Genomic DNA, 14,259 nt, shown 5'->3' with positions numbered 1-14,259 from the left:
ATACACTGCTCAAAAAAATAAAGGGAACACTTAAACAACACAATGTAACTCCAGGTCAATCACACTTCTGTGAAATCAAACTGTCCACTTAGGAAGCAACACTGATTGACAATACATTTCACATGCTGTTGTGCAAATGGCATAGACAACAGGTGGAAATTATAGGCAATTAGCAAGACACCCCTAATAAAGGAGTGGTTCTGCAGGCCACTTCTCAGTTCCTATGCTTCCTGGCTGATGTTTTGGTCATTTTTGAATGCTGGCGGTGCTTTCACTCGAGTGGTAGCATGAGACGGAGTCTACAACCCACACAAGTGGCTCAGGTAGTGCAGCTCATGGTGTGGGGTGGCATTTCTTTGGGGGGCTGCACAGCCCTCCATGTGCTCGCCAGAGGTAGCCTGACTGCCATTAGGTACCGAGATGATATCCTCAGACCCCTTGTGAGACCATATGCTGGTGCGGTTGGCCCTGGGTTCCTCCTAATGCAAGACAATGCTAGACCTCATGTGGCTGGAGTGTGTCAGCAGTTTCTGCAAGAGTTCCCCAGACCTGAATCCAATTGAGCACATCTGGGACATCATGTCTCGCTCCATCCACCAACGCCACGTTGCACCACAGACTGTCCAGGAGTTGGCGGATGCTTTAGTCCAGGTCTGGGAGGAGATCCCTCAGGAGACCATCCGCCACCTCATCAGGAGCATGCCCAGGCGTTGTAGGGAGGTCATACAGGCACGTGGAGGCCACACACACTACTGAACCTCATTTTGACTTGTTTAAAGGACATTACGTCAAAGTTGGGTCAGCCTGTAGTGTGGATTTCCACTAATTTTGAGTGTGACTCCAAATCCAGACCTCCATGGGTTGATAAATTTGATTTCCATTGATCATTTTTGTGTGATTTTGTTGTCAGCATATTCAACTACGTAAAGAAAAAAGTATTTAATAAGAATATTTCATTCATTCAGATCTAGGATGTGTTATTTTAGTGTTCCCTTTATTTTTTTGAGCAGTGTGTATGTATATATTAAATGGTGCTGTCTGGTTTGCTTAATATAAGCACATTGAAATAATTTATACTTTATACTTAAGTATATTTAAAACCAAATACTTTTAGACTTTTATTCAAGTAGTACTTTTACTGGAGGACTTTCTCTTACTTGAGTCACAGTATTTCTAGGTATCTTTACTCAAGTATGACCATTGGGTATTTTTCCACCACTGATATACAGTGCCCTCCGTAATTACTGGGACAGTGAAGCATTTGTTCTTCTTTTGGGTCTATACTCCAAGTTTGGATTTTTCATCCGAAATGACAGTACATTATTTACCATTCATTTCTACTGGACACAAAATAATCTGAAACTCAACCAAAACAAACAGCAAATGCATCCAACAAATTTGTTGAGTCACAAGCTTGATGTAGTCATTGCATGCTACCGGAACAAATACCTAACTTTTGAATACTTAAATACACATAAGTGAATTTGTTCCAATACTTTTGCTCCCCTAAAATGTGGGGGACTATGTACAAAACGTGCTGTAAATTCTAAACAGTTTGCCCGAAATGGATGGAAATACCCTTAAATTAAAGCTGACAGTCTGCACTTTAACCTCATATTTGATTTCAAATCCAAATGGACAATGCCATTGAGGGCTTCCACCATTTTAAAGTAGTCGACTCGATGGGGATATCTACAAGTTGGGAGCAATCAGCCAATGAAGAAGAAAATGTACTACTTTAAAATGGAGATAGCCTTAATGGCACTGCCCATGTGTTACAGACGCTATAATGGCACAGATACAAAAATGAGTCTATCTATCGCTATGGTATGTTCACACACGTATCTGCCCTCTCATGGGCTAGAATGGTCCCACCTGATCTCGCCTCCCGCCTGCCTTCCATCTTTGAGGACATGTATAGAGCACCACAGTGGAGGTGTCATAATACCCATAAAACCCAGCGGTCAAACAGGGAAATGGTTTCAATCATTTTTCCAACATTCATTCTACCCATTTTTTTTTATTTTTAGAAACACTTAAAATAAGGGCTTTGTTTCGTGTAGGCTTACCCTGGTGTGACGTTTTGATAACCATGTACATTTATGTCGGACAAGGTGACATCAATATATTCGGCTATATTTACTCTGATTCGAAAATATGAAATAGCATCAAAACAAACATCATGCAAATGCCTGCAGGCTCCTGCGCATCATCTCTAATTGACACCTTTGCTAACAGGTATTTTGTCCATTTAAAAATTGCACAAGACACAGTTCACAGAATTGCCCATTTAAAGAGATGTAGCCAATTTATTAATTACTACATTTATCTAACATTAGTTAATTTCAGAGATTCTTACCTTTGCCTCGATTCGGCAGTCTTGTCCAGATTATCATGGTATTTCTAGTTCTTTAGGATAGCCTCATTATCAGCAGATTAGCGTTTATTTTTTGTGGCATAAATAAAGGTGAATATATTGATAAAAGTCCTAGAGAGATTTACACAGTTATCAAAACGTCACGCCAGAGTAAGCCTACACGAAACACAGCCCTTATTTTAAGTGTATTTAAGAACCCCTATGGGAAGAATGAATGGTGCAAAACGATTGGAACCATTTCCTTGTTTGACCTCTAGGTTTTAAGGGTATTATGACTAATACTGTGGTACTTTATTTCCATTGTTTTAGTGTCATAATATATAGTCTTTCATTTTGTAAATGCCGGATCTCTATGGCAAGACGCATCATTCACCAACATTTTGTCAAAATCGTACCTGTGGTGACTGAGATCTCGTGTGACTAACTATGTACAAACGGACTGAGCGAGATCCAGTCTCCCCCCCTCAGAGTTCATCGTGGTGGACAGTTAGTTATCTGCACCAATTACTTTCAGTACCACAGCGCCATCTACTGTTCATTTGGTAACATAATGAACAGACTTCAAGTCCCATAAGCACGATACGTATCTATGGACTACAACTTCCATCATTCTCCGTTAGTTCCTGTGACGAGCTTGAACGTTCTAGGCATTTACAGGATTGAAACGATTAAACAGGAAAAGCCAACACATTTTATAAAAATGATTTGGTTTGAAGGCTCTATTCCAGCAGCCATCATCTCCGCAAAACAACAGAGCTCCATCTTCGTCGTCGTAATAACAGGTATTGTTTTGTAGATTAGCTAGCGCAGTTTTGAATGCTAGCAAAGCTAACCTTAACCAGTCGAAAGATTCGCCATAGTAGCGAATAAAACTGTGTCAAGCTCGGGAGAGCAAACGAGCCCTGTCATTGTCAGTCAGCTATTTAGCTAGCTATGCATGTCAACAACATGAAACTCGAAGTGTCGATGTAGCCAATGCTAACTTGTAAAAACGAAAAGGAATGACAGCTGTCAAATCGCAGCTAACTAACGTTAGTTCGCTCTGGCTAGCTTCCTACTAACGTTAGTGTGTTAATCGTTAGATGACGAGTCGCAATTATTCTGGATGGCGACTGTCACCACCAACACTAGCGGACTAAACTCCTTCCTTCACCATGTAATGGAGTTTAGTCCGCTACACCAACAGCACAGACTTTTATTGTGGGAACTGGGCATTGAGTGTCGTAGGACGAGTGATTCACCACTTCTGAATCTGACATTCTTATTCTCTACTAGGCGACGATGAGGTGTCAGGACAAATGATGTCCAGTTGGGAGGACGACAGAGTGGCTGAGGCCTCCTATAACTGCTGTGTTGCAATCAAGGTTGATTCCAAGAGGTAGCCTTTATAATGGAATCCTCCTACACTTTTGTGGATATGATGTACACTTTCTGTACAGCACTATCAAAATGGAAATGCTAACAAATGTGATGCATTTTATGTTTTTCTTTTCTTGCAGTGAGACATGCACACAGTTCTCCCAAATCTGTATCCTTCTTCTCCAAAGGGTTCTTATCCTTATCCTTATCTTAGAGTTAGACTGTTGTGTTTGTGGTCCCTAAGGCTTGATTTCCTTTAAATTATTCACCAAGCTTTGTCTTTCAGACATTCTAGATCAGTGGTTCCCAAAGTTTTTATAGTCCGTACTCCTTCAAACATTCAACCTCCAGCTGCGTATCCCCTCTAGCACCAGGGTTGGCGCAATCTCAAATGTTGTTTTTTGCCATTGTAAGCCTACTACACACACACACACACACACACACACACACACACACACACACTATACAATACATTTATTAAACATAAGAATGAGTGTATGTTTATTTCACCTTTATTTATCCAGGTAGGCTAGTTGAGAACAAGTTCTCATTTACAACTGCGACCTGGCCAAGAAAGCAAAACAGTGTGACACAGAAAACAACACAGAGGTACACATGGAATAAACAAGCCAATAACACAATAAACAAGTCAATGACACAGTAGAAAAAATAAAGTCTATATACAGTGTGTGCAAAAGGCATGAGGAGGTAGGCAATAAATAGGCCATGAGAAGGCTGTGCTTGAAAGGATGCACATAACTCTGCAATGTTGGTTTGTATTGGAGAGATTCTCAGTCTTAAATAATTTCCCATACGGTCTCTGCCTGTATTTAGTTGTCATGCTAGTGAGGGCCGAGAATCCACTCTCACATAGGTACGTGGTTTCAGAGGGCATCAGTGTCTTAACAGCGCAATTTGCCAAGACAAGAAACTCTGAGCGCAGCCCTATCCAGAAATCTGTCAGTGGCTTCTGATTAAATTACATTTTCACAGAACCGCAATATCGTTAAGTGGACTGGAGGCAGGGCATGAAAGGGATAACGAATCCAGTTGTCGTCCGTTTCGGGAAAGTACCTGCGTAAATGAGCACCCAGCTCACTCAGATACTTCGTTATCACATTTGATATTGTTCGTAAGCTTGAGTTAATTTGTACACAAAAATCATACAATGATGGAAAAACGTGTGTTGTCCTTAATGCAGACAGAAAATATCTCCAACTTCTTAATCATATCCTCAATTTTGTCCCGCACATTGAATATAGTTGCGGAGAGTCCCTGTAATGCTAGATTCAGATCATTCAGGCGAGAAAAAACATCACCCAGGTAGGCCAGTTGTGTGAGAAACTCGTCATCATGCAAGCGGTCAGACAAGTGAAAATTATGGTCAGTCAAGAAAACTTTAAGCTCGTCTCTCAATTAAAAAAAAAAAAAGTCAATACTTTGCCTCTTGATAACCAGGGCCATTGCCATTGCTTTTCTCATGTTGTCCTGGTTTCCATTGGTTTGCAGAAGAGGATGTCTTCCTTAATTGACCCCACATAAACGTAACAGACATATACCAGGAGCTGTGCCAGGCCTGCCACGTCTGTTGATTCATCCAGCTGTAACGCATGTAATGCACTGTCTTGTATGCGAAGCAGTAATTGTTTCAAAACCTTTCCTGCCGTGTCACTGATGCGTCATGAAACAGTGTTGTTGGATGAAGGCATTGTCTGTGTAGTTTTTTTTCTTCTTTTTCCCCCAGCATTGTGGCAGCAGGAAGAGTTAAGTCCTCCACAATAGTATGGGGCTTGCCTGTCCTACCCACTTGGTAGCTCACCATTAAAGATGCTTCTATCCCCTTCTTATTAATGGTATCTGTTGCTTTTATACATATTACTTCTCGAAAGTCGTCTTTATTCTTGCTCCAAAAACTCCCGTTGATTATTTTTCAAATTGTCATGTTTCTAAATGTCTGCTCAAGAGTGATGGTTTCCCGTGAGAGAGTAACGGTTAATGTGATTGCATTTTAATTATTTGACTAGGCTACCTGTATTTGACATTGTGTTATTTCGTTGAACAATAGATGGTTTAATTAAACTGCCGAGATGAGACTACTCAGGCAAGGGGGAAAAAACCCACCCAAATGTATAGCCCCGTTGGAAAATATAAATGTACTGATGGAAATGCGAAGAAGAAAAAATTGTTATTTAAAAAAAATGTGAATCCCATTTTTATTTGGCGTACCCCAGTTTGGGAATACCTGTTCGACATCATGCAATTAAGTCCAATCCCATTTTTTAAAATTATTTTTATGAGCATGGTTGGTTTGCCTTTAACTTTCTGCAAAAGACCCAGTGGTGTGCATCCCGTCCAGTTTCTTTATCGGAGAGAATGGAATCCCCCTCGAAGTTGTTGCCGGGAGTGTCTCTGCAGAGGAACTCATGAAAAGAATCAACAAAGTCAAACAGGTATGGTATGATAGCCAAATATAACACCGAAAACACTTAAACAACATCAGTAAATGGTCTCCAAGAGCACTGAGATAGATGTAAGGTAGAGGGTATCTAGTTTGCCTGACACCTGCTCTCGAAGTCTCCAGCTCGCTGTGTAGTCATGTGCGTTGCGCATCAGCCAGCCTAGAGCGTGTCACACTTAACATGCATTTCTTGTGCCTAACAGATGCACGCTCAGCAGATGGCAGGCGAGGGAGCGGATGCAGGGGCTCCCATGGAGGGGCTCCCACGAGCCACGGTAGCCTCAGAGCCAGCCCCAGCACAGACCCCCTCAACCTCACAGGAGCTCCAACCCAGCCACACACCACCAGCAGACACAGACAGTGCAGCAGCACCAGCAATGTCTAAAGGTATGTTTGTGTGAGGGGTCACTTTGGAATGTTGATGAAAAGTAATTTTACTGAAAAGCAATGCAACGAAATTACAAGTACTTGCGCTATATGTAAATGCATGTCTGTGCGTGTTATTTGATATGTGTCCTGTTGATTGAGAAATTGAAGTTGAGACACTGTCATGATTGCTGATAATGATTGCTTTGATGTGGTCCAACCCAGAATCCCTGTCCAGGCCAGCAGAAGAAGGCGGCCCCTCGGCCTCAGAGGTTGTGACCCTTGGGGATGACAGGAGCGCATCATCAGAGGACGTGTCAACCAGCTCTCAGCCTGACGAAGGCCTCGATGCCAAGGTGGAGAGGTAGGACCTATATACACACACAACGGAGGTGGGATAAAAAGTAGAGAATTGCTTTCTTTTCAAACTGAAACCTTTCCTTCTGTAGGTTAACAAAGAAACTGGAGGAAAGACGGGAGCAGAAAAAGAAAGGAGAGGAGGAGGTAAAGAATAACTGTAGACATTGGTGTCCCATATTGACACCACAGTAATAATAATAATAATAGAATCGCCTGGCCTTTCAGCCTATAAGTATCCATTAGAGAACGTTGTCTTGCGGCTCCATAAGCATATGCCCGGCCTCGTTGGATCCCCCTCCCAACCAATGATGGGTCAACATTCTAACAGTCTAATAAATACATTTCATATATGCTATGGGAAGAATAATCATGTGGTTGTGTTTATGAAGGTCTTAGGTAACATTAGAATATGAAAAAAGCTATTTCAAAGAACATAATGCAATTTTCATTAGTTTGTTACTCTAGGCTATAAGTAGAAATGAAAAACCACTAGTTCAAGAGTTAAATCCATCACAAAGAAAGCCATTTTTTTTGTTGTTGGAATGCCCAAAAAAACATTGTGGAAATAATAACATTTATTTAAAAATAGACAGAATAGCATATTTTATGTTTATTGTGTTACTAGTCTTTGCTTAGCATCCTGAGCAATGCTGCCCCAAGGAAAGCGCGGTTATGGTTTGAAAAAGTAATATTTGGAAATAGAGCTGCAGCTCTTGAATTGAGTTATTTGACAAAAGTGTCTTAGAAACTGCAGAATATGCTATTGCTGATACAATCAAAGAGTTTTACGTGAATGAGACTCTGAAGGAAAATTTGATAAAGTGGTGCTCCTTTCTCTGTCAATTCCAAGATGTTCCCATCGTCATGTACAATTTGACAACTGATAATATTGTCACTCATCATACTATTGTCAATTTAGTCTTGTCTTTAGGCTAACTCTTATGTGTGGAATTAGTTTCTGATTGTATCGGACTCTGTATTGTTCCCCAACCGTGCCTTTTACGCATGAATCAATCTCGTCTTCTCTACTCGACGCTCTCGATGTCAGTCACAATGGCCACAATTCTTCATCATTACACACAATTAAATCACCCTCTTCTCCCTCATCAGTCAGTTAGGCCTAATTTAAATACATTTGTGAAGTAATGTGCATAATGATCAGTTTCTATCAACCATTCATCCATTTAGCCTATGTAATTAATTCAGTGAGGAGAGAGACGCACATGGCTGGGTACCAACGTCCTACCGCACATTTGCCCTGGCTGTTAAGGTGGGAATAGGTGAAAAAAAGCCCTTAATTAACACTTTACTCTTTGTGATTAAAACATTCTGATAACTGAGCAATGTAAAAGACAAACATTTGAAGGAAAGTCGAGGAGCTGGACGTTGCTTCTTTTTTGGGCCGATTCCTTTTACTTACAAAATCAAACGTCATTGGCCTATGGCGATTCTGGTGTTAATGCTTGTGTGCGCCTGTATCTATTTCTGTGTGATGATGGTCAGGGTGAAATAAAGAAGGAGATGGAGAGGAGGAAGATGGGGAAGGAGATGCTTGACTTCAAGAGGAAGAATGAGGATGAGAAGACCAAACGCATTATGGATGAGCGAAACCGGGATAAGGCAGAGGAGAAGGCTGCCAGGGAGCGTGTCAAAGCACAGATCGCCCTGGTAAACAAACACATCACACTTTCACTCATAACTAATCCCTGGTTGGGCCTCTCTGATTGAACTTTCATAACTCCCTCTAGTGGCCTAAATGAGCACTGCAGAGTTTGATGAAATAGCCATTGTTTGTTGTGGGAGGAGGGTAGTGGCTGGCTGATGCACCTTTATCCCCACAGGACCGTGCTGACAGAGCTGCCCGCTATGCCAACAACAAGGATGAGGTGGAGGCAGCCCGGCTGGCAGCACTGCAGGCCAGACAGGCAGAGACAGAGGCCAAGAAGGAGAATGCACAAAGGGAGAGGAGGTATGGAGCTATTCTACAGTCACAGGGCTGGGGGGGGGGGGTTATATATCTATGAGGAAGTTTTAAAGCAGTCACTTGTATGTCACTACTAATGTAATTCTAGATTGTCATCAAACTGTGTGTTACTGTCCTCCAGCGCCATAGCCAGAATACAGTTCCGTCTACCAGATGGGTCATTTTTCACCAACCAGTTCCCCTCAGAGGCCAGACTGCAGGAAGCTCGGCAGTTCGCTGTCAATGTAAGATACTTTTTCTAACTCAATATAATTCAAGATTTGGACAAGTGACTATTAAGAACACGTTCATCCTCTTTGTTGGAATATGATATTAAATATCATAATGCTGGCTGTCACTTAAGAGTTTATTTTTCCTCTCAGGAAGTGGGAAATAGGTATGGCAACTTCTCCCTGGCAACCGTGTTCCCTCGCAGAGAGTTTACCGCCGACGACCTGGACAAGACTCTTCTGGCGCTTGAGCTGGCCCCCAGTGCCTCAATAGTGCTGCTGCCTGTGAGTGAGCTCCCTATTTCTCTCTGTAAACTTCTGCTAATATTGATGACTACTGGTATCTAGAATCCATAGCTACATCTCCCATTTTGAGAATTCACAACAAGACAGTGTCATAGAATCGCAGCACAGTTATATTTACACCTCTTAGGTTTCTTTGTGTACAGTGCATTCGGAAAGTATTCAGACCCCTTGACTTTTTCCACATTTTATTACGTTAGCCTTATTCTAAAATGCATGAAATTGTTTTTTCCCCGCTCATCAACCTACAAACAATATCCCATAATGACGAAGCAAAAACAGTTGTGTTGAAATTTTTGCAAATTTATTAAAAATAAAAAACTTTCACATCCACATAGGTATTCAGACACTTTACTCAGTACTTTGTTAAATCATATTTGGCAGCGATTTCAGCATTGAGTCTTCTCCGGTATGACACTACAAGCTTGGCACACCTGTATTTGGGGAGTTTCTCCCAGTCTTCTCTCTCAAGGTCTGTCAAGTTGGATGGGGAGTGTTGGTGCACCACTATTTTCAGGTCTCTCCAAAGATGTTCGATCAGGTTCAAGTCCGGGCTCTGGCTGGGCCACTCAAGGACATTCAGAGACTTGCCCCAAAACCACTCCTGCGTTGTCCTGGCTGTGTGCTTAGGGTCATTGTCCTGTTGGAAGCTTCGCCCCCAGTCTGAGGTCCTGAGTGCTCTGGAGCAGGTTTTCATCAATGATCTCTCTGTACTTTGCTCCGTACATCTTTCCCTCGATCCTGATTAGACTCACATTCCCTGCCGCTGAAAAACATCCCCACAGCATGATGCTGCCACCACCATGCTTCACCATTGGGATGGTGCCAGCTTTCCTCCAGATGTGACGCTTGGCATTCAGGCCAAAGAGTTCAATCCTTGTTTCATCAGACCAGAGAATCTTGTTTCTCATGGTCTGAGAGTCCTTTAGGTGCCTTTGGAAAACTCCAAGTGGGCTGTCGTGCCTTTTAGTGAGGAGTGGCTTCCGCCTGGCCACTACCATAAAAGCCTGATTGGTGGAGTGCTGCAGGGATGGGATAAACTTCCTGAAGGACAACCATCTCCACAGAGGAACTCTCGAGCTTTGTCAGAGTGACCATTGTGTTCTTGGTCACCTCCCTGACCAAGGCCATTCTTCCCCTATTGCTCAGTTTTGGCTGGGTGGCCAGCTCTAGGAAGTTCACAACTTCCATTTAAGTTTATGGAGGACACTGTCTTCTTGGGGACCTTCAATGCTGCAGCCATTGTTTGGTACCCTTCCCCAGATCTGTGCCTTGACACAATCCTGTCTCGGAGCTCTAGCTTTTTTTTTGCTCTGACATGCATTGTCAACTGTGGGACTTTATATAGACAGGTGTATGCCTTTCCAGATCATGTCCAATCAATTGAATTTACCACAGGTGGACTCCAATCAAGTTGCAGAAACATGTCAAGGATGATCAATGGAAACAGGATGCACCTGAGCTCAATTTCAAGTCTCATACATAGCAAAGGGTCTCGATACTTATCTAAATTATTTATTTATTTTTTGCAAAAATGTCAACCTGTTTTCGCTTTGTTATTATGGGGTATTGTGTGTAGATTGAGGGGAAGAAAATTATTTAATCTATTTCAGAATAAGGCTGTAGCGTAACAAAATGTGGAAAAAGGGAAGGGGTCTGAATACTTTCCGAATGTTATCTAGCTCCCAATGTTTGTTTTGGGGACTTTTTGCTTGTTTTCCCATCTTTTTCTCTGGTTTCCCCAGTAGAATGATGGCATTGAGAATACAGTGTTTATCTCCTTCTAAATCCTTCCAGCAAACGGGACGGCCAAGCAACATGGTAGTCCAGTCGACCTCTGGAGGGGGTATCTGGGCTGTACTGGGTACCATCCTCTACCCTCTGCTGGCTGTGTGGAGGTTCCTGAGTGGCTTCCTCTTCACCAGCCCCCCTATCCCTGGAGCAGCAGGCCCCAGAGGCCCAGGCCAGCGGCCCAACACTGCCTCTGGCTCCTCATCTGGTGAACCAAAGAGGTAAGGCCCCATCCAGCAGAGTCTATGTACTCATGGTGTACAGGCATATTTTTAAGAGTAGCTGAGATTGCTGTGGTGGTACATTATGGTTAGGAGTTAGTAACACAACGTTGCCAGATTGTTACAATGTAATTGAATGGTTAAGCTGGTCTACTGGTCCAGGTTAATTGTTGTCAGGGGTCATAACAGCCACATTTAACATGATTTGTTGTAACCAGAGTGCAAAGAATTTGGAGAATGAATGTAGGGGTTTGATTGAGCAGTGTGGCTGGGTGCTCTAAAGCCTACTTACTTACTGACTTTATTGTCCCCATGGGGACATTTTGTTGCAGTGTCATGTACATGTTTAAAGTGGCGTTTTAAATACAAAATTGACAATACAACTTTCATAAGTTACATACCAATAAAACATTTAAGGCCTAGTTGGGTTATTTCACATCCATTTCCACTTTCTCAGAGAAACCCTTCGCAAACGCACACTGGAGAAGCAACCAGCAGACTTCAAACAAGACGGAAAAATCCACAGGCTACGGAATCACGAGGACAGTGAGGATGAGAATAACACTTGGAACGGCAACTCTACCCAGCAGATGTAGTGCAATAACACTGTCTCACTCTGTCCTCCCTATCTGACCTGGTGAGTTTCCTGAGTGCGTGTCAGTCGGTCTAACGGAGGATAATGCTGATATTAGGGCTATGATGTTTATGTTTCTCTTGTCCAAGCCTGTACTCTGCTCCTCCCTTGCATGGGTAGATGTAATCAAGTTAACCTCCTGACCGTTGGGCTTGGAACAGACATGATTTGTGTTGAAACTGTTATTTGATGAATTCAGCCTCTTAGAATACGACTGGCCAGGGGTTCCTTCAGTGTTCTAAACATGTCTACTGTACTGTGGGTTGAAGGGTTGAGACAGAGGTGTTGATTGAAGTTCTTGTCTAAAGGATATGTTGACAGCTGCATTATTAACAAGTCAGTAACCCAGATGACACAACTCTACTTAATGAAAATGTATGAGGGCTCTCTCTGGTCTGGTGGAAGGGGCTGTGTGTGTGGCTGCGTGTTTTTATACCAAGGCTGTGGCCCCCTTGGCATAACCTGCCTCCTTCGGCAGTAGAATTAGTTGTTTCTACTACTAGTTGAACATGGGAAACCACTGTACCGCTCTCATTTAACTATGGGAATAAAAATACATGTTTTTCAATAAACAAGCATTTGGCTGGCTCTATACCTTTGTGTGATTTTTGTGCCTTAAGTGGAAGCCAGGTCTTTTATGTCATGCAGTGATATCACAGTGAACCTAAGATCTTTGTTGCTTGTACATTAGTAAAGACTCCTGCAGTGCATTAAGAAAGAAAAAATTGAATAAATAACAATTATCTACACACAACAACCAGCATAATGACAAAGCAGAAACAGGTTTTAGAAATGTTTGCAAATGTACAAAAATGAAATCTTATTTACATAAGTATTCAGACCCTTTGCTCTGACTCGAACTTGAGCTCAGGTGCATCCTGTTAGTGGCCAGACAGAAGCTACTCCTCAGTAAAAGGCACCTAAAGGCTCTCAGAAACAACATTCTCTGCTCTAATGAAACTAAGATTGAACTCTGGCCTGAATGCCAAGCGTCATGTCTGGAGGAAACCTGGCACCATCCCTACGGTGAAGCATGGTGGTGGCATTATCATGTGTGGAAATATTATTCAGCGGCAGGGAGTGGGAGATGAGTCAGGATCGAGGGAAAGGTGATCAGAGCAAAGTACAGAGAGACCCTTGATGAAATCCTACTCAGGACCTCAGACTGGGGAGAAGGTTCACCTTCCAACAGGACTAAAACACCAAGCACACAACACAGAAGTGGCTTTGGGACAAGTCTCTGATTGTCCTTGAGTGGCCCTGCCAGAGCCCGGACTTGAAACCGATCTAACATCTCCGGAGAGACCTGAAAATAGCTGTGCAGCGACGCTCCCCAACCAACTTGACAGAGCTTGAGAGGATCTGCGAGAAACTCCCCAAATACAAGTGTGCCAAGCTTGCAGCGTGATACCAAAGGTTCTTCAACAAAGTACTGAGTAAAGGGTCTGAATACTTGTGAGTTTATAATACATTTGCTACAATATTTTTTTTTTTTTGCTTTGTCATTATGGGTTGTGTGTAGATTGATGAAAGAAAAATGTTTTTTTAATCCATTTTAGAATAAGGCTGTAATGTAAAAAAGTGTGGAAAAGGTCAAGGGAATTTGAATACTTCCCAAATGCACATACCCCTTGACTTATTCCACGTTTTGTTACAGCCTGAATTCAACATTTCTTATTTATTTTTCTCACTCATCGATACACAATACCCCATAATGACAGTGAAAACATGTTTTTAGTGATTTTTGCAAATGTATTGGAAACTAAATACAGAAATATCTCATTTACATAACTATTCACCTCCCTGACATGTTAGAATCACCTTTGAAGGTGCATAATGGGCTTTGCAGGCGTGGGTCCCTTGTGCACGCATACATGGAATTCAACTGTTGAACCTTCCTACTTGCTGGCCAACAGATTTGCTCATGTAGTTTATTACATTTATCTTAAGCCATCCCTTTAAATATGGTATACCTTTAATTAGACGTTTGTCGACAGACTAGAATACATTGAGAGAAGGGGTTCAGAAAATAGGGATCAATGAAAGAATGCCATCTATGCACCTTCGTCTCCATTTCAGCGCCAACTGGTAGAATTAAACATATTCCAATCTTGTAGATTATTTAGGCACATTTTAGGGTTAGGAAAGTATGAATCATAAAAAAACAACCTGGAGAGCCTTTACGCACTAAATATAT

At 42.1% G+C, this 14,259-nt stretch overlaps 2 protein-coding genes across 3 annotated transcripts; both read left to right on the top strand.

Moving 5' to 3' along the window:
* Nucleotides 1–3,032: 3,032 nt before the first annotated feature.
* Nucleotides 3,033–5,907, top strand: ubxd2 (UBX domain-containing protein 2). Its single transcript, NM_001160552.1, is given in 4 exon segments — nt 3,033–3,159; nt 3,653–3,755; nt 3,877–3,905; nt 5,288–5,907. Coding segments are annotated over 4 exon segments (255 nt in total). The 5' UTR covers nt 3,033–3,077; the 3' UTR covers nt 5,329–5,907.
* On the top strand, nt 5,457–12,654 carry LOC149984649 (UBX domain-containing protein 4-like). Of its 2 annotated transcripts, none has more exons than XM_090229923.1 (11): nt 5,457–5,589; nt 6,068–6,186; nt 6,398–6,581; nt 6,786–6,924; nt 7,010–7,064; nt 8,436–8,588; nt 8,762–8,889; nt 9,026–9,128; nt 9,267–9,398; nt 11,214–11,428; nt 11,886–12,654. In XM_090229923.1, exons 2-11 carry the CDS (start codon nt 6,160–6,162, stop codon nt 12,022–12,024), a joined length of 1,275 nt encoding a protein of 424 aa, XP_090086049.1. In that variant the 5' UTR covers nt 5,457–5,589; nt 6,068–6,159; the 3' UTR covers nt 12,025–12,654. The 2 variants fall into 2 exon arrangements, with proteins under 2 accessions (XP_090086049.1, XP_090086048.1); XM_090229922.1 differs by having other exon boundaries at nt 8,424–8,588.
* The last annotated feature ends 1,605 nt before the right edge of the window (nt 12,655–14,259 follow it).

Source organism: Oncorhynchus mykiss, chromosome 3, assembly GCF_057628025.1.
Source record: "Oncorhynchus mykiss isolate SJ-2025 chromosome 3, ASM5762802v1, whole genome shotgun sequence".
Lineage (NCBI taxonomy): Eukaryota > Metazoa > Chordata > Actinopteri > Salmoniformes > Salmonidae > Oncorhynchus > Oncorhynchus mykiss.
The sequence above is the reverse complement of the archived record's forward strand: the minus strand, read 5'-3'. Positions and strand labels throughout refer to the sequence as shown.

What these genes read in the sequence shown, in the direction of transcription:
- LOC149984649 (XM_090229922.1), top strand. Translation starts at nt 6,160, where the DNA reads ATGAAAAGAATCAACAAAGTCAAACAG. An exon ending in GAATCAACAAAGTCAAACAG is followed by an intron (nt 6,187 to 6,397) that starts GTATGGTATGAT and finishes TGTGCCTAACAG; the next exon opens with ATGCACGCTCAGCAGATGGC. An exon ending in AAAAGAAAGGAGAGGAGGAG is followed by an intron (nt 7,065 to 8,423) that starts GTAAAGAATAAC and finishes GATGATGGTCAG; the next exon opens with GGTGAAATAAAGAAGGAGAT.